The 22,334-nt window shown below is 38.2% G+C and overlaps 4 protein-coding genes across 9 annotated transcripts; 3 read left to right on the forward strand and 1 right to left on the reverse strand.

Moving 5' to 3' along the window:
- The first annotated feature begins 632 nt into the window (after nt 1-632).
- On the forward strand, nt 633-7,674 carry c22h5orf22 (chromosome 22 C5orf22 homolog). 5 transcript variants are annotated; one of them, XM_011616358.2, is made up of 11 exons: nt 633-859; nt 1,618-1,794; nt 2,262-2,335; nt 3,145-3,294; nt 3,922-4,055; nt 4,379-4,554; nt 4,923-4,985; nt 5,295-5,416; nt 5,586-5,652; nt 6,320-6,459; nt 7,095-7,674. In XM_011616358.2, the coding sequence occupies exons 1-11, from the start codon at nt 791-793 to the stop codon at nt 7,294-7,296; spliced, it is 1,374 nt and encodes a 457-aa protein (XP_011614660.1). In that variant the 5' UTR covers nt 633-790; the 3' UTR covers nt 7,297-7,674. The 5 variants fall into 5 exon arrangements, with proteins under 5 accessions (XP_011614660.1, XP_011614657.1, XP_011614659.1 ...); XM_011616355.2 differs by having other exon boundaries at nt 4,271-4,554; nt 7,095-7,672; XM_011616357.2 differs by lacking the exon at nt 2,262-2,335 and having other exon boundaries at nt 1,618-1,763; nt 4,271-4,554; nt 7,095-7,670.
- A 117-nt stretch (nt 7,675-7,791) lies between these two features.
- LOC101071165 (uncharacterized) lies at nt 7,792-11,809 on the forward strand. The gene is made up of 7 exons (XM_011616354.2): nt 7,792-7,991; nt 9,496-9,640; nt 9,715-9,810; nt 10,208-10,352; nt 10,470-10,615; nt 10,700-10,839; nt 10,918-11,809. The coding sequence occupies exons 1-7, from the start codon at nt 7,892-7,894 to the stop codon at nt 11,064-11,066; spliced, it is 921 nt and encodes a 306-aa protein (XP_011614656.1). The 5' UTR covers nt 7,792-7,891; the 3' UTR covers nt 11,067-11,809.
- A 395-nt stretch (nt 11,810-12,204) lies between these two features.
- Nucleotides 12,205-18,681, forward strand: LOC101062581 (actin-related protein 2/3 complex subunit 5-like). Of its 2 annotated transcripts, none has more exons than XM_011616362.2 (5): nt 12,205-12,475; nt 13,313-13,385; nt 14,076-14,252; nt 14,519-14,611; nt 14,735-15,238. In XM_011616362.2, exons 1-4 carry the CDS (start codon nt 12,336-12,338, stop codon nt 14,579-14,581), a joined length of 453 nt encoding a protein of 150 aa, XP_011614664.1. In that variant the 5' UTR covers nt 12,205-12,335; the 3' UTR covers nt 14,582-14,611; nt 14,735-15,238. The 2 variants fall into 2 exon arrangements, with proteins under 2 accessions (XP_011614664.1, XP_011614663.1); XM_011616361.2 differs by lacking the exon at nt 14,735-15,238 and adding an exon at nt 18,246-18,681 and having other exon boundaries at nt 12,206-12,475.
- Nucleotides 15,504-21,827, reverse strand: rnf2 (ring finger protein 2). The gene is made up of 9 exons (XM_003975494.3): nt 21,690-21,827; nt 19,843-19,939; nt 19,594-19,754; nt 19,159-19,241; nt 18,948-19,080; nt 18,773-18,872; nt 18,161-18,333; nt 17,841-18,030; nt 15,504-17,764 (listed from the first exon to the last, which is right to left on the reverse strand). The coding sequence occupies exons 2-9, from the start codon at nt 19,927-19,929 to the stop codon at nt 17,663-17,665; spliced, it is 1,029 nt and encodes a 342-aa protein (XP_003975543.1). The 5' UTR covers nt 19,930-19,939; nt 21,690-21,827; the 3' UTR covers nt 15,504-17,662.
- Nucleotides 21,828-22,334: the final 507 nt, after the last annotated feature.

Genomic DNA, 22,334 nt, shown 5'->3' on the forward strand with positions numbered 1-22,334 from the left:
CTAACCCTATATTTCATACCCTTACCCTAAATGAAACCCTAAACCCTCAACCTTAACTCTAAACCACCCTTAAAGTTACAACCCTGACCCTAACCCTACCTTCTTTGGAATTAGGGTTATAGTTAGAATATCATATTTTACACAAGTCACTTCTGGTGTTATAAATACAATTAGTCACTTAAATGGATAAAATGCCAACAATTTTCGCACATTAACAAGGTCAGAGTCACTTGCCACATAAAGAACATTTTACAGATTTTCAGAGTATTTATAACACTGAGTATTTCCCATCTTGGAGAAAATCACATTAACCTGAAAAATGAGATGATGATGTAGAGTTGATTTTTTTTTTTTGTTCTTTTAATGATGCACAAAAATTGTGTGATTTTTACCATGAGGTCCACTGTTTGTCTTAACCCCTCACTCAGTGACCAGACCTTAGCACATTTAGGTTAGATGCGAACCAGCCCTATCTGAAAGGAAATGTACATGGCAGGAGTTTTTCAACAGTCTTTTTCACACCTGAAATCTGATTTTGTGCATATACTATGTGCATCTGTCTGCGTAACAAATGAAGCAAAACTGCATCCTTTTCCGTAAAAGCAACCGCTTTTCGCAGCTTCCGTACTCCGGAAGTGGGCGTGGTATAGTCTTAACCGGTATGGAAAAACAATAGTCGTGTTGCTTTAAGTAATCACTTGCTCACACAGGGTAAACGATTTTTGAAGACATCGGATATATTAAAAAAAACTGTTTAGGAAAGCTAAATTATTTGTCATTATCTGTCATTATGAGTGGTGTGCCACTTAAGAGACTATATAAGGAGCTGCCAGTATGGATAGTGGAGGACCACCATGATGTAAGCCTGCCACACTGACAATCTTTTACGCGATATTGTCAAATATATGGTCTAACGACGCTTCACTTAAGACAAAACTTGCTAATGTATTCTCTTGAAGCACACAAACGTAAAATGTGGACGTTTATATGTTTACACACCGCTTTGCGTCTGGGAATATGTGCTTGAGCTACAACAACGTCATGATGAAGACATCGTATTTGTTCATTTCTGTGAGATTCAACACCAAGTATACTCGGCCATATAGTAATATTTTTTATCCCTTATATCATAGTCACAGTCTCATCACAACTAGCACATAAACAAATGTTAATAGACAACTGATTTCCTTTATAAACAAGCAGTTTATGGCATTTGGTGCAGCCACTGTGACGCCTCACAGCAGTTTTTCCAGATTATCACCTGAGTTTCCCAAATATTTTCCTGATACCGAAAATTGCTACTGGACATCTGCAAGATGCAGCATGAGATTCTTAAGGCTTTGTGCTGGTGGGTGCATGGGGAACATTTGACAGGAATATTGAATTGACGGCGTTATGTGTCAATGAGCTGTCAATGAGCTATCAACGGTAAGAACACATATTTCATGTTTTCTTGATATTCAGCAGCGCTAAAAGAGGTATTAATAAAAGTTATATCACTGTATTAGTGATGTGAGTATGAGTTCTGTTCACCGTATCTCAATAGTTCTAAGATAATGCTTAGACATTTTACAGATTATGTCTAATCTAATGTCTTTTTTTCCGTATATTTGCCAGGTTGTGGGTCACATTTATCGTGCGATTGCATCAAGACACCTGCCACAGAACAATATCAAGTTGGTTCATTTAGATTCTCATCCAGACCTGCTCATTCCAGTCAAAATGTCTGCTGACACGGTCTTTGATAAGGAAAAGCTCTTCAGGTGTGATTTGTTTCATTCCTTCGCTCAAATGGTCAGTATATCTGTTATCGAAATTAGTTCTGCCACATATAAACAGTTAAAACAAGATTAGAACCAATAAACTTTCCCCAACAGTTCACTGAAGTTCATTTTCTTGAATATAGAGTGGCATGCAAATTTAAGTCTGATAATGTGACCAGTTTAACAAGTGAAAAAAGAAATGAGCTCTAAAAGACCTAAAAATAGACATATTCTCTTTGTGTCAAACAAAATCTTTTATTTTTATCTTTTGCATTTTTAAAATTGTAGAAATAGAAAAGGCCTCATGGCACATGTTTCGGCTCCATGCATCATAACTACCTAATAGTGCCCCTTTTGGCCAATATCAAAATATGTAAAGACTTCTACAGCAGCCAAGAATCCTGTTTAAGGAATTTTCCTCCATTCTTTCTGACAAAGGTTTTGTCAGATTTCTGGGCCACCACTGCTCTTTGATCCACATATTTTCAATATGTTTAGCTCAGGAGACGGTGGGGACCACGTGAGAAGCTTCAACTGGTACCTCACGAGATGATCCATGGTGGATTTTTATGGTGTGTTTAGGAACATTGTCCATTTGCCATCCTCTTTTCTCCTTTTTCTCAGGTGCTATTTTTCAACTTGTGCTTGATGGATCAAGCTGCATTATTAACAGTTGTACAGTTGCTCTTTTCACCACACTCTGTGTCCTTTGTTCCTCAAGAGAAATTCATCCTTCCACAGGACCTGTTTCTAAAATGGATCAGACTTGTCTAGATGTTCCTTTGCTGATTTTTCAAAAAATCAGAACACAGATGAGGTTTTCTTCTGACTCTTCCATGCAGGGCATTTTTGTTTAGGTGTCACTGATATTTTTCTTTGATCTTTCAGATCTTGTCTTGACCTTCACTGTTAACTGCTTCTTCTTAATTTTATTGTGAACTGAGGAAATGGAAAACTTAAAATATTATAACCTCCTGTTCTGTGGGCATTAATCATTTTCATGAGTGCTGATTGGACAGATTAGTCTGGGTATTGATAAAGCTGTAAAATCTTCATCACTTCTTAAAGTCGAGTGTAAAAAATCAGGCTAATGAAGCTCTCATACCTTGGTCAAAGTTATCTGACAGCTCAGTTCTTCTGGGTTCCAATTCTTTTCCAGTGTGCCGTGTGTTTTTTTTCCATTCTAAAATTGTTAGAAAAAAATCGTAATGTACTGATATTTCTAAAACATTGAAAAGGGTGTTTCATGCTTATATTTACTTAGAGATTATTTCATCTTCCACTCGATTAAAGGGTAATAATAACAGAAATTTGGTTTTGGTTCATTCCATATAATTTTGAGTGTATAGATATATTTTTTTGTCTCTTCTTCTCCTGTCAGTGAGCTGAGTATAGAAAACTGGATTATGCCCATGGTTTATGCTGGTCATGTGTCCAGTGTAGCATGGTTGCATCCATACTGGGCCCAGCAGATTACAGAGGGAGACCACCAGATGATTATAGGAAGAGACTCCTCCACTACCACCATCAGGTATGATAATTGACACTTGCTGACTACAACTGCTTGAAGCCACTTATCATCAGACTGTTGTGGCAGAGGCGTCTTTCCTATTGTTAATTGTCTTTTTCTCTGCATTTTAAAAGCAAGACAATGGTTTTGCTGGACAAGATTGTTCAAATAATGCTCAAGAGTGTATGGTACCATAAAGTTCAAGCACCACTTTATCAAGCTCCATGGCTGTGAAACAGATTTAAGTTTTTAACCCATTTTACTGTCCTCTAAACAGGACCTTTTTGTATAACCCCAAATTGTACATCATTGCTCAGTTTTAGGTAGTCTCACTTTTTTTTTTTAAATATCTGGTAGTTCAACACTTAACTTTGTACTATTTCAAGCTATTGGTTGGACTTGGACTGCTTGGAATTAATTGTATTTATTTTTCGGTTGCACATAAAATGACAAAATCAGTCGGCTTAGTGTAACACATCATTTCATGGTGATGGTAGATGTGTGCTTAACGTGTTGTTTACAAGATGTGTGGTTTTGCAGTTGTAATTGGATTTGAAAGCATGCTGCCAAATTTCACCTAATGGACAGTCAGGTCAACCTTAGCCTTTGACACATGTTAGTACACCATCAGTTCTTGTGTGTTTACAGGCTGACAAGTACAGAAAACTACTTCTTGAGTGATGGGCTGTATGTTTCAAAGGAACACTTGGAGAACCCTAAACCACTCCGACTGAATGTAGTCAAGGTCAATCCTATCAAAGCAAGTCACAAGCCAACATCAGGTGTGCACATTGTTTACAGAAGGCATGTGAAAAATAGTCTTACATACTTTCACATTAAATCTAAAATATTTATGAGATGCTGCCATTTGTCAATATGGTCTTATTTTAGCTAATAATAAAGTAGTAGTAGTTGTTGTAGTAGTAACAAATATTTAATAAATTGTCAACTAGCTGACATGTTTTTTTTTTGTTTTTTTTTAATCATTGTCATGCAGTTCTGTGTGAAGACACAGACAGACTTTTCCTCAAGAAGCCTCGTATAGATGAGAACATTCCTGGTGAAGCGAGCTGCTCTCAGTTTAGATGTAGTCTTGCCTCTCCAGCAACAGGTGGCTGCAATGGGACAAATTTATGGGATGAAGCTGGCGATGCTGAAGGCTCTACCAGTTACATTGTGCAGAGAATATCCTCACTCTTACATGAAACAGATCCGTACATCCTTGACATCGATTTGGATTTCTTCTCATGTAAGAACCCGTTCAAGGAGCTGTACACACAGGTATCTGCGACCGATACACATCATGTCTCTTTGAGGTAGTAGCTAGTTTTTATCAGAAAAACAAAGATTGCCCTCTTTGAATTCTACAGTTTATGTCTATGGTTTAGAAATAGATGGTTACTCAATATGAAACAGTCAAATAACTATTTGAACTGGATTGATTTAAATGTTAAATTGAAAATACAATAGGTACAGTCATCATTTGAAATGTTACCTACAATGTTACTACACCAGCTAAAAATAGACTTTAAATGTTTATCTTTATCTTCTTTTTCATGTTACATTTGATCACATCCCACCTGCCCTGGGAAATGGCTTTTAAAAACAGACCATTTTAATCCAACCTCTGCTCTTTTGTGTCTGTTAAGGAGCAATATGCCATTCTGAAGGAGCTTTACAGCTTCAGAGGACCCGGCCCTGATGCTGATGAGGTCAGATCCTGTATTTATGCTCATGTTTCTGTCAAAGCACAACATGTATGGTGATTGAATGCTAAGAAACATGATGCTAAGATGAGCAGAGCTCTTTTTAGTCTCACATGTGTTCCAGCAGATGAGAGATTGTTGCCACAGTCATTTCTAGAAAAGTGTTCATGTATTGATAAATACTGGCCAAGCAGTTTTCAGTGCTCTGTTTTTTGTGTAAATGGTGTATTTCTGCCTGATATCTCCACCTGCTATGGAGACATATCAGTTTTCACTAGTGAGTTTTTAAATCAAGGCGTGTGTTTGTTTATCCAGGAGCAGCTTGATGACTGTGTGGATCATCGTATTCATCAGTTAGAAGACCTGGAGGCAGCCTTTGCTGATCTGTTGGAAGATGATAGTGAAGAAACAGTTACACACTGGGCCAGTGTCCCAGGGTAAATCTATTTTATATAAATATCACCACACACCCAGCATCACAGCTTTAAAAATAATTCCACTGATTTAATTTTCAAAGTGAGGCTGGACACACCTTCCTCATATTTGCTTACATTTCATGCTGAATTTGTAGACAACGGATTTATGGTGTTTATGTGTTTTGTGTAGAATGGCTTCTTTAGCTTCACTGGTTTCCAGTCTGAAGTTGAGAGATCAGTGTCCTGACTATGAAATGGTAAGAGTGTGGAATCTTTCAGTTTTTAAACAGTGACTGTTTTTGTAATTTCAAAATTGTGTTTTTTATTTGAAACACCTTAATCAAGTCTTTAGCAAAGGCTTATAATTAATTAATTATAATGAATCATTTTCAATACTCAATCATTATCAATGTCGAGTGCTTCTTTCTTTGCCCTGCATTTTGACTCATCCACCTGTTGTCTAGTTTAATTATTTGTCTGCACAGTAAAGAGTTTCCTGCCATGTTTTATCTTCCATTATTATTTAATGTACTGTAGTTTGTTGTGTAATTTTACGTGCACCTCTGCATTTTTTAAAAAGAGAGGCCCTTTGGGTTTGACATACCTGCTAGTTGATTTAATTTATTTCTTAATTATTACACTACTGAATCAAATTAAACATTAGATATCCTTCATTGAAAAAACAGTTTCATGAAAATCAGATAAGATACTTTTGAAAATTGGTTCAATTTAAGTTAAGATTAGACAACTAGAACTACTAAACATCAGTTATGGCTGTATTCTACTTATGAAAATGCACATGGACCTCGGTGATTGGACACGGAGCTGTTTTCTAGAAACATTTGCTTCACCATCATTTTTTCCTCAGATGTTTGTTTTTCCACTTCTCCCAGGCTCTCAACCTCTGAGTGTATTCTTTCTCAGGTCCATCAGGCAGGTTTAACCTGTGACTCCGTCGAGCTGCCTCACCACATCAGCACAGAAGATGAGATCGACAGATTAATTGAAGCTGTACGACTGTTCCTTAAAGCTTTGCCCAAACCTACCGTGGTTACCTTGTCCAGGTAAACACAGTCACTCTTACCATAAACCACCATATAAAATAGAGCTTTGCACTGGATTTAGGAGGTTCCTTTATATATTATTAGTCCCAAGTTCCAGACATTTCCATAGTTTGATGTCCAGAGACTGGTGACATTTTGACTTTTATATGAAGGGACAAACTTGATTAATTTTAGTAAATTATTTACAACAGTAAAACATTCCACACATATACTGTATATACAGACTTATATAATTTAAGGGTTTAAGTTTGAAATTTAGATGATTTGGGCTTTCAGCTAATGGAAAACCAAAATCCAATGTCTCAGAAAATCAGAGTACTGTGGAAGTTCAATATTGGAGACTTGTGGTGTTGCAGTGATTAGCTAATGTGCTTGAAACACCTGTAAAGATTTCATGAGCCTTTAAATGGTCTCAGTCTGTCTTGTGTCCGTTTTGAGTCTGTCTACACTCTGAAAATGATGATATAGCTTTGCTAATGCTAACACTCATAGTTATGTGCTATCAAACCAGCATTAACACTTTGAATATTTACTGATTATAAATCATTGTGAGGCAGACCTATACAAGAATCTTTTGGAATATTTTATTTCACAATGAAAAATGATTTGGGCTGATTAATGTGTTTTTGTCTTAGATCCAGTCTCGATGAGTATTGTCCTGTAGAGCAGGTGGATTCCATCCAGAGTAGAGTACTGGTTTTACTGGAAAGCCTGTATGGATCACTAAACCTGCACAAAGACTATGAGCACTGCTGCTCGGAGAGTGAGGACTGCCAGCCTCAGACCTCCACACACCCAGAAGCAGGAACTTCCACTGGGTGTGTTGGGTACAGGTAGAATTCTGATTGAGGGTTATGAGCAACAGCCCATTGTTGTCTGTAATGTGTTAATGGTAGGATAATACTAGACTGGGTGTATATTAGACTATCAGGAAAGCTTTTTTTGTTCTTCAAATGTGGTAAGAAGAATAGTTCTGTAAGAATGTATGGTAATTTAACCACTTTTTGTTATATTTTATCAGATTAACCTGCTAGTAATTTTTTAAGAATTTACAGAATATCTTCAGAATTTGCTAAAATATGTGACTTCAGGATTTAAATTGTAAATCCACTTGTTTTCTTTATTTTTGAGAAATGACTTTTGTAGTGGTAAAAGATCTCAAATGTTTGCACGTTTTATAAACTCCAATGTGAAATAAAAGAGAAGCAATTTTGAGTGGTTTGTAATGTATCATAAACCTGTTTATTGCCCGACAGTGGAAGATTGTTAGATAACTGGTTGACTGGAGGGGGCGGGGCTTTCACGCTGAGCACGTGAACACAACATTATATAAACTCTTTCCCACTTGGGGTCCAGAGACTGAATCGCGGCTGAAGCTGAGGACGGCGGAGAAGGTGGGGATCTTGCAGACCGAACAGCGATTTTAAACACCATGAAGGAGAATAGCCTACCTCGGATCATTGTGATTATCGTCTGTGCAGCGCTTTTTGTGGCTGTTTTGGTGGTGAACGCTTTGGCTGGTGCGGGAAGAGGTGAGCTATAAATAGCTTTATTTATCGAGTCTCTGTTTATCTGTGGCTGAGCTAAAGTGTGTTCAAATTTGTTAAAAGTTCGTTTCAAAAAGGAAAAGTTCTGTTCGTAAACGTTGATGTACTGTCAGTGGGGTAAACGACGCGACAGCCGTGTATTTCGGTTAACTGGTTACAGCATTGGGAGACTCCCACCCAGTTAGTGACTCTTTGTCGGTTGCTGGTCCCGTGGAAGCGGACAAGTTTATTGGACTTTACTTTTCCACCGACTTGTGACAACGGACTTTATATTTACTCTAAGTGAACTTTAAACGAATGAGTGTAAAGTTGGTTTCTATGTTCTTATAAGTCTTCGGGATGTCAGTTGAGAGTGTTTTCCTCTGGTTCGTATCCGGGCTGGGCCAGGGTGTGGCATTGAAATCACTTCAGCGTCTTCCCTCCATCACTTCCTCTTCCCACTGCGTCTGCTTATTGTTTAAGTTAAGTCTCTTACTGATCTGAACTGGTTACTTATTTGAAGCAAGTTGTACAAAAGCGTTTTCTCTTCGGTGTAAATTTTAAAATGATATAGTTAAATTACTGCAGCGACAATCCTTGTGTGTTCATCACTAGCATTTAAGCATTTAATAGCATTTTGTGCTGGGATCACCTTGGCTGGGCTGTACTGGGACTGATGAAAATGGACAGGTTATAGTGGGACAGAGGATAAATTGACTGTTCATAGAAATCTTCACAGTATATAACTGGGGTCCTCACCAGCTAATTTAAAACTGAAGAAGCCTCTTGGATAAGAGGTGAAATGTCTTTGAAATCACTAACTAACCAGTTGTATTCTCTTATGCCAAGTTAAATAGACTGGTTACTGTGGGGCACAGAGGATAAATGGACTGGTTGTAGTGGGACAGAGAGGATAAATGGACTGGTTATAGTAGGACAGAGAAGATAAATGATTATTGTGGGAGGGATGAAACTATACTGGTTAAAGTGGGACAGAGGACAAATGGACTGGTTATATTGGTACAGGGAGGATAAATGGACTGTTATAATGGGAGAGAGGATTAATGTGCTGGTTACAGTTAGAAGTACTGTAGATACAATTTTGGGACAGTATTGAATTTGAAAACTAAGTACTGTTATTGTTAGTAAGCCATAAAATATGTTAATGTTGAACTTATCAGATAAAGTGCATTTGCCTTGTGCATGTAGTGGACAGGAAATAAAAATGATTAACTTAAAACTCAAATTATGACTGCTGTGTAGATTTTGGTAAAAGTTAAGTACCTTGTATTAAGTATTAAAAAGATTTTAAGGTTTTGGTGAACCCTGATCACATCTTTGACAGAAATGGTCTCTCTTGTACTTTAATACCGGTACTCATGTGTTTCATGTTACAGCCTGTGAGCCTTTGTAAAACCTCATCTATGTTAGACCTACTGATGTAATGAGGGGACTGAGATGTTAATGGGTATTTTCCAGAATAACATGCAGATATTTAATTGTCTTGCAGGTCCTTTCCACTCTTCTACGGGCAATGTGTCAGCCCGCTATGAGACAGACATCACCCCTGCTAGCTGGACCTTCTCCATATGGGGCGTTATCTACACCTGGCTCACCCTTATGGTCATATACATCACCTCATATGTGTTCAGAGGGTACTGTATCAACAACGTTATGCTACTCTTACTTTAATGACTTTAATGATTTTAGTGTCTATTTCTCTAACCAGGTCCTGGGCCCAGTGTCTGCTGCCTTATGCCTTCTATGTTTGCTGGGTGATCAACATGATGATGAACATAACATGGCTGTTGCTGTGGGACAGAGAGTATGTCTTCTGTGTCTGCTTATCTCTTCAACCACACAAATATTTGGTTTGATGATTGGGACCAGAGATGGCTGGGGGTGGAGACCTGTCATGTCCCTGTTAATATTCGGGTTGAGGCTGAAGTACACGAGTATCAAAGCTATTAGAAATCTTTTAGTGCTCACTGCATCCTGAACAGACTAGGACGTGTGATAATAGATGTTACTAATGACGGTTCTGATTCACTATTGATGCATCACAGATTGGAACAGAAACTTTAGACAGTAAAGGATGCCCGAGTTTACTTTTGATGTTGTGTCATTGTGGTTGCCATGACTGCGTTACAGTACACGATACAGAATACTGGCATTCTTGGTTGTTTTTTTTTTGTTATGGTTTCTACTTCTCTGAATTGCAGGTTGATGTTGGCTGCACTGGTGGTGTTAATAATGATAGCCATTTCCAACTTTGGTGCTTTGTTCTTCTGCTGTTCTGCTACCTATCGATATGGACTGTGGTTGAAGATGTACCACAGCAAAGACCTGGCCTGTCTTCGTATCTTGGTGCGACTCATGTCCAGTTACCTTTCCATGTGACTCATTAACCATCTGTTGACTACATAAGTTGGATATGTCACACTAGTCATCACTCTGTTGATGACTGGTGTGTTGACATGTTAGGTCCACAATGGTTTGGCCCTGTACGCTACATGGACTGCCATCGCCTCACTCATCAATTTTACATTGGTTCTCCACTTGTGGGGAGTGGACCGCAGCACCGCAGCCACAGCGTCTCTATGCATCCTCTTTGGAGAGGTGGCTATATGGTAAGATTTCAAAAATATTTGTTATCCTGTTTTATGACAGGTGCTCTCATAGATTTGTTCAGCACTGTGTATTTTTGCATGTAGGTTTATCCTGGAGAACTGGGTTCTGGATCGTTGGGTTCGAAACATCCTTACTGTCTACCCTGTGGTGATCGTGGCACTGGTTGGAAACATCTGGAAACACTACATACCAGCTGATCCCTCTGCAAACTCTGTGTTCATGGGTGAGTTTTTATTTTACTACCTAAAAGTGATATTAGTTTTAAAGGTGTTGAAATGCTCATTGGTTGTTGTCCTCTCAGTGGTGCTGCTGGTGTTGGCCTGTATCCTGCTTTTGTCCAGAGTTTGTACTGTGATCTGGAGGAACTCCAGGCGACCTCTTCACTCCCCCGGCTCGGCTCAGCTCATGATTTCGCCTCTTGACACCAGACATTCAAGGATCTTTACCTAAATAGCAGGAAAGGACGACAGCTGCAGCCACACTCACTGTTTAAACTCTGAAATATACACTAAGATCATTAATGGTCTCTCCTGCACTCAGAGAGGAACATTAAAGCTCTGCTTTAATTAATCAAATATTCAGATTCAAGTCAGTTTTAGGTCCGTGTAGGAGTAGAAGGAACTCTCTCTATGTAAAGTAAGAGGACAGTATTTGTATAGCACTTCTGTAGCTTGATGTCAGCATTTCGAGTGGTCTTCAGGGTTTGGGAGTTGCACTTTGCTCACAATGGCAGGGGTCTGAGGTGAAACTAACTACTTTAGTGTTACTGAAGAGACCACACAGCCACTATATAATTGCCTTGTTAAGGACAGAGCATCTTTAACCACAGCACTGCCAACAGCAAAAACCATAACAGTTTACATTCGCGACTGGTTGTGTTTAACTGACATACATCTACCACACGGTTGGTGTAAACATATGTCCTGCAGTGAAATGTTACAAGATGAAGGAAATTTACAAATGTCATTTTGCAAACCTTTTAGATTGAAAGTATTTGAGATAATTTTGTGCATTTAAGGAAAATTTGATGTAATATTGATATAAACTTACTTTTTATTTTGAAAGAGGTATATTTGGTTATCAGTTTATTAATAAATCAATAAAATGCAGGATTCAGTTCTTACCTTTTTCTGACATTTTAGCCCAAGCCAAAATCTATAAAATGGCAATAAACAGATTATGTAATCATCAAACAGTAAGGATACTTTTTTGCAAAATTTATAAAATGCAAATGGGAAAAGTCCCTGTATGTATAGTGGAAGGTGAGCAATGACTTACTTATTTTGCTCTTGAAAGTTTTTTTTTTTAAGTGTTTAAGGTCAGAATTTGCCCTTAAGATTTTCTATATTACATTTTATACAGAAGAGATAGCCTTGTAATGCACTTCTTATGTTTTCTGTTTTGTGTTCTTAGTAATGTTACTTGGGTTTTATTTGTTTCTCTTTATAATTTGTATAAAAAATTAAAGTATCACTCATTATATATTGCTGTATATAATATGTTAATGGAAATAAGCCTACCATTATAATAACAAAACATGGAACAAAGTTGAACTTCCCGCACCAGGCCGTTAGGTGCCGTCACTATGCACAAGCGCTGCCTCACAAGCTACTAGCAAGAGAGGAAGTAGTGAGGAAACAAGGAAGTGTTAAAGCTGTACACCGACATCCTCTATTTGATTCTTCAGTTCTGCCAAGGAGCAGTATTCACGACCCCATCATGTCTAAAAGTACAATTTCTGATAAATTTCGAAAAGTAGACGTTGATGAATACGACGAGAACAAGTTTGTGGACGAAGACGACGGAGGAGAGAACCAGTGTGGTCCCGACGAAGCAGAAGTGGACGCTTTGCTCAGACAATATCCTTTAACCCGTTCCGTTATTTTAAATGCTCAAACATAAGGAAGCAGAAAATTATTTTAAAAAACAGATTATTTTAGGACCGATTGTCCTAACTGCGCGCTTATAGACAGGGTGTAGACACATGTACTTTTTAGTATCTAATTTGCGCTTTTATTGTGCTTGTAAGTACGTGGCCTTCTCCCAAAAAAAACCAAAAAAACTTGATTCTTGTGCGATGATATATGGTCTTATCCGTGGTAATCTATATATTAGACAGGAAGTGTTGTTAAGTGAACACTTCCGGGTGTAACTTCAGACACGGGTGTGGCTCTGTCAATTTGGATACAATATGTATTGGTATAGTTTTGGGGGAGCAGCTGATTTTTATTTTACTTTTTTTTTTTTTAAATCTTTTTTTTGGGTCGTTGGACATCAAGACTGCTCTTGTCTTATCTTTACCTTTCTATGAGCGCACCAAACTTTTAAGGAAGGATATTTTGTACACAGGTAGATATAAGATCTGGTTCTAATCAATTATTAGCCTTTTCCGAGCTAAGTTTTGGACTAAAGTTGGTTGTTTAAAATCCCTAACTTAATCCCTAAACAGATAAAATGGAACTCTATTTCATACTTTAGCTCCCTAAGGCCATGTTTAATTCAGAAAACGGGTTGTATAAGGCCTAAGCCTGCCTCTGCACTGCTTTTGCCTGGGGACAGTCAACATCCTCTGTTATTTAAACCTGTTTCTGCTTCAAGCTTTGCAAAATAGTCAAAATATCAGAATGGGAAGAAATATTTGACTGAAAAAGCTAGAGTCATTTAGAAAGTTGCAGTCCTTAACTGTTTGCTGTTACAGGGAACATGAATGCTGCTCTCCATGCTGTGCTCAAGAATCCCCCAATCAATACCAAGAACCAGAACACCAAGGTGTTTTTTGTTGTGTCACCCTGGCAATGATGTTCAGATTGTTGCCACACATCAATTTTTATCATCTTTACATTCCTTCATTCAAAGATCAAATTAAATCACAACCATGCTCCATATGTTATTTGTCCCCAATAATAGTCTTCTGCATCCGCTCTGTAAATATAAAGATAGATATCTGTATATAATTGAAAGGCAACTATGTTACCATCGTCACGGATGCGCTAGCAGGTGAATTCATGTGTAAACCATATAAATTGAGCAGACTAAATTACAGTATCATTAAAGTGGTATGTCTTAGTTCTCCAGTTGAGTGTGAGGAGTCATTTTTGATCAGGATCTGTTCTTTAGCTCACATATGGGACAGGTCTCTGGACTGTTTTCTGTCCTCTGATTATGAATTTGAAAGGCTTCCAAGTGATGCAAATTTCGGTAACTCTAGTGCTGACATAAATTACTAATAATGTTCATATTTCTATTCACTGGCTGCCAATAAAATCCAGAACAGATTCCTTTTCCTGGTCTATAAAATCTTTAGAGGCCATGTTCCATCATAGCTGGAGAAGCTGTTAGCACCTGAGCATCCCAATCATACTACCCTCTCCATTCTCCCCTCCTTTATCCAAATATAACTGCACTGAATAAAAGGCTTTATCTTTTATTATAGTCCATCAGCTCTGTGTTTGTGTGTAGGAGCGAACCGAGCTGTTGGTGGTCCGGGTGCTGAGCAGTTTTAAGAGCAGTGACATCGAGAAGGCTGTGGCTTCACTGGATCGAGCCGGGGTGGACCTGCTAATGAAGTATATCTACAGGGGCTTTGAGAGACCCTCAGACAACAGCAGTGCTGTCCTCCTGCAGTGGCACGAGAAGGTGTGAACCGTGTCCATTTTTAAATCTCTGGTGTTACACTGCTGGGTCATTCATGTCAAATATTCAAAATCCTTTTCATATTTATGTGTTTTCCATTTTTGCACATCATTCCCATAAATTTTCCTTTGGAATGGACCAAATGTTCCATTCTTAATGTGAAAACATGAGTGTGCATCATCATGCATGTTTATGAAGTCTTCACCGAAGATAAGAACGTACTCACCTGAGCAGGATGGTGAAGATATTTTGTTTCTCTGCATCCTCAGGCCCTGGCGGTCGGGGGAGTGGGCTCCATCATTCGGGTGATGACTGCCAGGAAGACTGTGTGATGATTCCAGGGCTAATCCGTTTGTTCTCTGGTAAATATTTGTCCAAGCAGCACAGCTGCGAGCAGCGACAAACCTCTTCTGGTTTTGGACATGGATTCATTTTCTACTGAGGCTCAGTACTTTTCTTTTTTTTTTCTGAACTTTCCCTTGAAGCTATGGACTTTTGGCATGCTGGCGGTCATGCAGGGTGGTGCTGGCACCTCACCCTACACGTGTGCCAGCTCTGCAGACACATTTCTCAAGCTTCTCCGTCTACATTAGCTTCTCTGACTGCTTCACAGCTGCCATGTTGCCTCTATTGACTCCTCCTTCCTCTTCCTCTAAAGCCTCGGATTCAGGTGGAGAAATTGACTGTTACCTGCTCTCCTTTCTTTGTCCTGTTTATACTGGGTGGAGTTCTTTTTCCATATCTCTTTCTTGATTATTTTGATTTTTCCATCACGCTGTTATCTGAACCTGTCTCAGGTCAAACTTTTTTTTTTTTTACATCTTAAACCAATATAAGCAAGAACATTAAGTATTTCTCAAAAAGCCAAGCTTAAACATGATTTTGTATTTGTGCAACCTTAATTTCTCAGAATTATTGATTTTTTTTTCAAGTCTCAATGTTTAAAACTGTAGAAGAGGAGGAAATAAAATGTGCAGAGGAATGAGATATGTTCTGAATTATCTCTTCGACAGTGGTGTGAATCAATGGATCAGGCTCCACATGCAAGTGTCCATGAGTGAAATATTCTCTCCTCAGGATGCATCCTAAGTGCATACATCTGATTATTGGTTACTCCTTGTGACGAGCATTCTAGTTTTCTTTGACACCAGAAGTACAGTTTTATTGTGTGTTTTTTTTATCAAAGTGGACACAAATGGAAATATGCTAGGCAAGGAACTTTGACCTCTTGGTGATTCAGCCAAAATAGGGCAGTTAAACACAAAAATGCAGGTTTATTGTCTGAGTTCAAAGATGCAGAACGCCTTCCATGCACACATGTCAAATGATTCTGGAGTGAAGAACAGTTTCTAAAAGCTTTCAAGAGAAAAGATGAAGTTATTCTGCTAAATAAACCACTGCAGCACGCACAATCTAATCCAAGAAAGAGCAGCAGTTGACAAATGGGTAACTACTTCATGTACCTATTATCAAATTACCAAAAATTGCTTCAGTCATAAGGATCAGCAATTACCGATCTTTAATATGGGACATCGCATTTAACAGCATATGAAATTTTATATTCCAAAATCAAAAGCCTCATTGGGAAAAGCTGCTCACCGATTCCTACAGGTGTTACAATGCTACAGAAATAGGATGTGATATGATTTAAGTTTTGAGTTTTTAAGAAGCAGAATAATATAAAAGCAGTTGACTCTTCTCCTTCATCAAGCTCCTTGGGTCTAACTCCTCCAGTATAGTATTAGCATTGCAATGTGGAGTTAACAAAGCTTCATTTAAATTGAACAGTTCTTCACATTTGGTTCATTGCTTCCAAACTAGTGTGAAGGATGAAAGGAAAAACAATTCTGGCGCCATATGCCAAGTCACTCTCTTCTTTTGTAACACTTGAGACTGAAACACACACATCTTCAGAAGGAAATAAAACCATAATCTGTGATGTGAAATCTGGCAACACGAAGGCAGGTTATTATTTACATCCAAATATCCCATTGACTGACCTCCCACTAGTGAGCCAGTGCTGACTAAAGGGTTTGAAAGACGGAGAGCACTTTGTACAAGGTTGCATCTCTCTCACTCACACTTTTACAAAAGACATTTATAAAAGAACATTAGGATAGTTTGTGTCTACAGGTTCTCAGCCATACACCTATACATACTTCAGCTAAACCTGCTGCTAGACTGTTAGCATGTGTTAACTGGCACTGTGGTAGACCAGCAGGGACCAGAGCTCCACTTTCTAGGTGCTTTGTTCCCAGTTTTATCAATTTTTGCCATCCTTTATTCTGAAAGACTCCAGATCAAAGTAGTTTACAGCACATTATGAAGATGTATCATAGCCATTTCAGTAGAAAAATGGGGTTATATACGTGTATGCTGTCTGCGTATATTATGCATAGCTCACACAAAACTAGCAAGAAAAATATAGTATTCAAAAAGTATATCGGTATTTTACTTCCTTTTAAATTAAACTTACATCACAGAACGTGTACCTTTAATTTACCAAAGCAATATGTGGAGGTGTCGTTCCTCTTCCGATCTTAAAAAAAAAATAATCAAATGTTCTCATTAATTTAGGACTTTTAGCAATTCTTTGCAGTACAGACACACCTAGGCCACACTGCTTATAATTGTGCACCCTGAACTTTGACTCTGGCCCCGTTTCCATCTGTGAGGAGGACTATTGGTAAGAACAAATGCTGTTATGGAACTGTTACATGTTATTCATGGATTACTCAAATTAACAATAAACTGAAATCTTTTTGAAGAGCACACTCTGAATTTCCTTTAAAAAAGTTTTAGTTTCACAAAATAAAAAGACCAATAAACTCCAGGGTTTAAATTCAATTTTTTTAAAATTCTCAAAAAAAAAAAGAAAAACAAGGGCCCTTAACAAATGAGTTTTTCCTCACCCAGCAAGTGGATCTTTAGACTAACAAGGATCATTTGTCCTGAATCATTAATTTATCATAACAGCAAAATTTAACCACACAATGCAGAGAGAAGCCTGGCAAAGTGAAATATTATAAATGTTCCAAAAGAAGTATGCATGAATATTGTGACACTGCAGTTGCTATGGTGATTCTATACTTGAGTGACTGATGAATCCCGTACAGCCTATCTACAGGCGACATGTCTGTATGTTGTATTTGTGTAAGCAGCAGCTGTAACCTGGCCCAATCTGCTCCCTTCTACACACACGAGGAGAGAATGAAACACTGACACAAACTGAATATAAAACAAGGGGCTTTTTACAAGTCCTTTCTGGGTTTGACAAACCCACCTCACCATCTTCACACAGACACACACGTGCGTGCATGCACACATCTTTCTGCCGTGTGCAGATGTAGCCAAGTCCATGTGTGTCTTTACTTCCTACTGCTGAATGTGTATATGTGAAATACTGAGTGTGACTACTTGTGCTCTTTAGTGGGAGCAAAGTAGAGCTCCATGGGTTTGTTGACTTTCCAGTACTTTTCGCTGACCAGCTCCAAGGAAAAGGAGCCATTCAGGACCTGTCAACACAGATATCCATGTAGGGTTAATACTGATTTTCACTCCCAACGTATGCATGTATGTATGTGTACTCACAGTGAACTGGTTTCCAGCTGTAGGTATGTAGATGGTGTACTGTTTTTCTGAAGCTGCTTCCACATTGACTGGACTGGCGTCTGAGTTTCTCCTCAGCTCCTCCAGAGCCAGTCTGACCGCCAGGTATTTCGATAGGTGATCCACTGTGGCGTTACCAGATGTCTTAATGTAACGAGGAACAAACTCCACACTGCAAACACATTCAGAAGCTCTAAAAGGATCCATAACTGGAATGATTATAATGTTATATGCTGTCAACTCATGTCTACACTGGTAAATAACAAATCAACAACACATTTAAGCCAATGCTTGTAGGCTACCTGTTGTGACCGTCATCTTTCTCCATCAAGGTGGGGTGAGGTCTGAACACCAGCTCTATCTCACTGGTCCCACTGTCATTCACAGAGTCCCCGCCGCCATTCTCTGCTGCATTGTCCATGTCGAGGCCGCTGTCATCACTGGTCTTGGTGCGTTTAATGCTGGGCCCTGCCTCCTGGACAGAGGAGCAGAGCGATTCAGATCCCAGCCAACGTAATTAATATTTCATGTTAGTCAATTTCAACAATACCTTGAAATGAAGTCATATTGTTTTCAACTCCAAATAAAATTTAAAAAAAAATCACGTTTATATATTTCAACATCAAACATATTTTTTAATGTATATAAACATATACAATTAAATCCTCGATTTCTTCCTGTAATGGAACACCATATTCTACCATTAGATATTAAGCAATTGGTTTGTTGTATCAATGTCAAAAAGTAAATTGTGACAACTGATTTTACTGCTTATTCCCTGTAACAATTCTGTGTAGGATTAAATGCACTTTTACCTGTTAAACTGTTCTCCCCTAAGAACGAATATAAATGAATGTCACAGATGGTAAACTGAGTGCAGAATTAGACTGATGGACAGAGAGGGGGCTACATGCCTGGTTGCTGTGGACAGAGGCGTTGCTACAGTGGGAGGAGTCTCCATTATCTTCAGCTCCGCTGCCATTCTCCACAGTGTGTCTCTTTCCCCGCTGCAGTCTGACACATACAATCAAACAGTTTATAGCAGGAAATAGTGGCAGACATATGATAATGGATTTGTGCTGGGCTTACCTGGTCATGGCCTGGATCTTCAGGCCCTCCTCTATGCTGTGGGACAGGGCCTGCTGGTTGTTGTGTTTACTAATACGGGCCAACACTCTCTCCTGGTGGGCTTCATACTCATCACGGCTGGGATAAATTTTGCCTAAAAAGGGATAAAATATTTTTAATTTGATTCTTTACATCAAATTCAATATTGCATTGTATAAGCTTGATTACTTACTTATCAGGGCGTCAAAATTAGGGTCAGGACGCAGCGACCTCTTCGACACCAGCTTCTTACGACAGGTGGGACATTCTTTATTACTGTAAAAGATATTTTCAACATAAATAACTAAAATAACAAGATTGAGTGCATTTTACAGCAAACAGACAAAATTTCTGGGGGTGAAACACAAGCGTTCTCCTACAATGAAATACATGAATGTTATGGAAAAAAGCCTTGGTCATTATAAACGTTGTTTCAGTTTTCTTTAGATATATCACATTTAATATTTAATATATCACATTTTAAAAAAGGAAAACTGTCTTGGATTATTTAAGTAGCCAATTTAGTGTGTATGGTTCAGTACAAATTTAATTCTGTGACCCGACTACCCTTCGCTGAGTTCTTCAGAACCTCAACCAGTCTTTCAGACGACACTGGAACTACACTCACCCAGATCTCAAAGCTGTGATGATACAATCAGCACAGAAGCGATGCAGACATTCTTTGGTTGTCATTGTGTTCTTCAGCATGTCCAGGCAGATGGGGCACATAAGTTCACTGTGCAAGGACCTGGGTGACACAGCTATCTCCAGTCCATCTGTTATAGCCTCCTGTTGTATTGAACAGCAAACCAAGATTGAGTAGCACACAAAATACACACCTGAAATTCCACAAATGATCCTAAGCACGAATTGTTACCTGTGGCGTTCTCTGTAGCTCATACAGGCTCAACTCCCAGGTCTTACTGAGAGGTTGAACCCCGTTGGTCTGCACCGTCTGAGTCATCACTGCAGCACTGAAACGCCAAAAAGGAAACATTCGGAGTCATTCTAAAATTAGCAATTTTAAAAATAGTGATGACTTTGAATCTATTAACATATACACATCAGGAAAATCTGAGGGGAAAAAAAATTGAAAATCAGTAATTAAAGTTTGAATATTTTAGATTTAAGACAAACAAAAACTGAAATCTATTAAAAACGTACAAATTTGTTTATCTCAATACTTGAAGATACAACTTTAAACAGAAAATAACAGCTCTACATCATTCTGTGTGGGTTTCCTGCGGTGCTCTGGAATCTCCCACCACCAAGTGTTTCTGAGTAATATCACTGATCTCCTGATAATACTGTGCAATTACTGAAATTTCAGTGCAGTCACTGTGGTACAAGATGCACATGTACAGCTTCACAACATGTTCTGCATGTCTTTTTTAATACTACTACTAATACTATTAATACTACAATGACAGGGGCTGCTGAGTGTGTAATTTAATCTTGTGAAAATACCCGAAAAGGGACAAATAATATAGAAGTGGAATGGATATATGATATCGAGACTGAGCGTTTATACATAAGATAAAGAAGAGATAAAGTCAGAAAAATAACTAAATGTGAAACAATCTAAACAGAAATTTGTGCGGAGAATATTATGAGGCTGTAGAGTCAAGAGGGCGTGGGTTGGAAAAATGTATAAAAGACAATACAATATTTGTCAATTGTCACCCTAATTTTAGACATATGAAAAAGCCCCAAAGGCAGTGCCATTTCAATGCATATTTCAAAAAAGCATTGGCACGATCCAACAATAGGTTCAAAGTATATTGAGGATATTTCATTGAGTTCACCACAGATGACGACGGAACTCTCACATAACGTCATCCCATAAAATCTTTCCAAAACCTTTTGCCACCAAGGTAAAGATTACAAAATGGTCTACAATGTAGAGGTTGTGCGGGGTACCTCTCTCTACAGCAATGGAGATCACACCTGTAAGCGGATATGTTAGAACAGCTTTTAAAAGGGCCCTGAACCGATTTCAGTGTGGGAGGATGGGGAATGGAAATTCAATCGATTATGTGACCATGCTGTATACATGTGACAATAAAGTGGGGGTATTTTATCGGACAAATCTTAAAAATAACAAGAAAACAGAGAATATACAGGATACTTTACACAGCTACGGTAAACACTGTCATACAATTGACAAAACCATATTAACTCAACAGCATTGTTTTCTAATTAACGAATTTAAGGCAGATAATATAGATATTCCCGGTTATAACGTGATTGATTTGGATAGACGCTTCAAGAAACAGATATTTAATTAATAGTGAAGACAAATTATAACGCCGACGACGCAGATTTCCCAAAAATCTGAAAACATTGCTAATGCTAATTGCTAAAACAGAAGCTATCCTTTCTTCATACGCCAACGTTAGACACAACAAGCAGCTGAATGTTTTAGCCATTATATTGGTGGATGACAGCAAACGCTTCAGTAGATATAATAAAAAGATTGTAGCTGATGATTAGGAAGGAAAATATTAAACATTATGAGGGAGTCGTAGATGTAATTTGTAGCTGTGACAGAGGGAAAACAACAGAAAAAGACCCGACGGACCAGTCCACAGAAGCGAACATTCCGTACGTTCCTTTAAGTATTTAAACGTTCCAAACTTGCTTAAGATCTATGATAGCACGAAAATATAACGGCGGTGCTACATATCTATAGCTTCCGTAAAATCTTTTTGTTTTTGGACTTACATTTTCAGTTGTGTATAAGAGCCGATGCAGCCTGTGCGTTAAGGTGAAGGCAATATGGCGGACACTGAAAGAGCAATGTAGTCTGGGAAATTGAGGCGCTTTGATCGAGGCCGTGGTGCGCAGACTGTTCAGTTCCTGTCCTGACGGCCACGAGCCTTTACTGCTCATAACATAAGAAACCAACACAGCTTTATGGTGTTTGTGGTGTCTGTAAAAATTGTAATAAAAACATTTAAAATAGGAATAAGAAAAACCATTTGCCAATGAACCATGGATATGTAATTCATTTGCAAAAATAGATTAGATTAGATTCAACTTTATTGTTATTGCACATGTACAGGTACAGAGCAACAAAATGCAGTTTAGCATCTAACCATAAGTGCAAAAGAAGCAGCAACTGCAGATATATTAATAAGTAATAAATACATTATGTGTAGTTTGTAATGTTATTGTACTAGATTATAAGTGTAGAAACTATTTACATAAAGCATGTTTTTGTTTACCCGACCCCCCCATCCCATGATGATTAAAAATCATGTTGATTTTAATAAGTGTGTTTATTTGCTCAAGCAGGTAAATAAACAAAATAATTATTTCACTTTTTTACTTTTGAAAACTGTGCAAATTACAGGTAAAAAGAGACAG

Source organism: Takifugu rubripes, chromosome 22, assembly GCF_901000725.2.
Source record: "Takifugu rubripes chromosome 22, fTakRub1.2, whole genome shotgun sequence".
Classification (NCBI taxonomy): domain Eukaryota; kingdom Metazoa; phylum Chordata; class Actinopteri; order Tetraodontiformes; family Tetraodontidae; genus Takifugu; species Takifugu rubripes.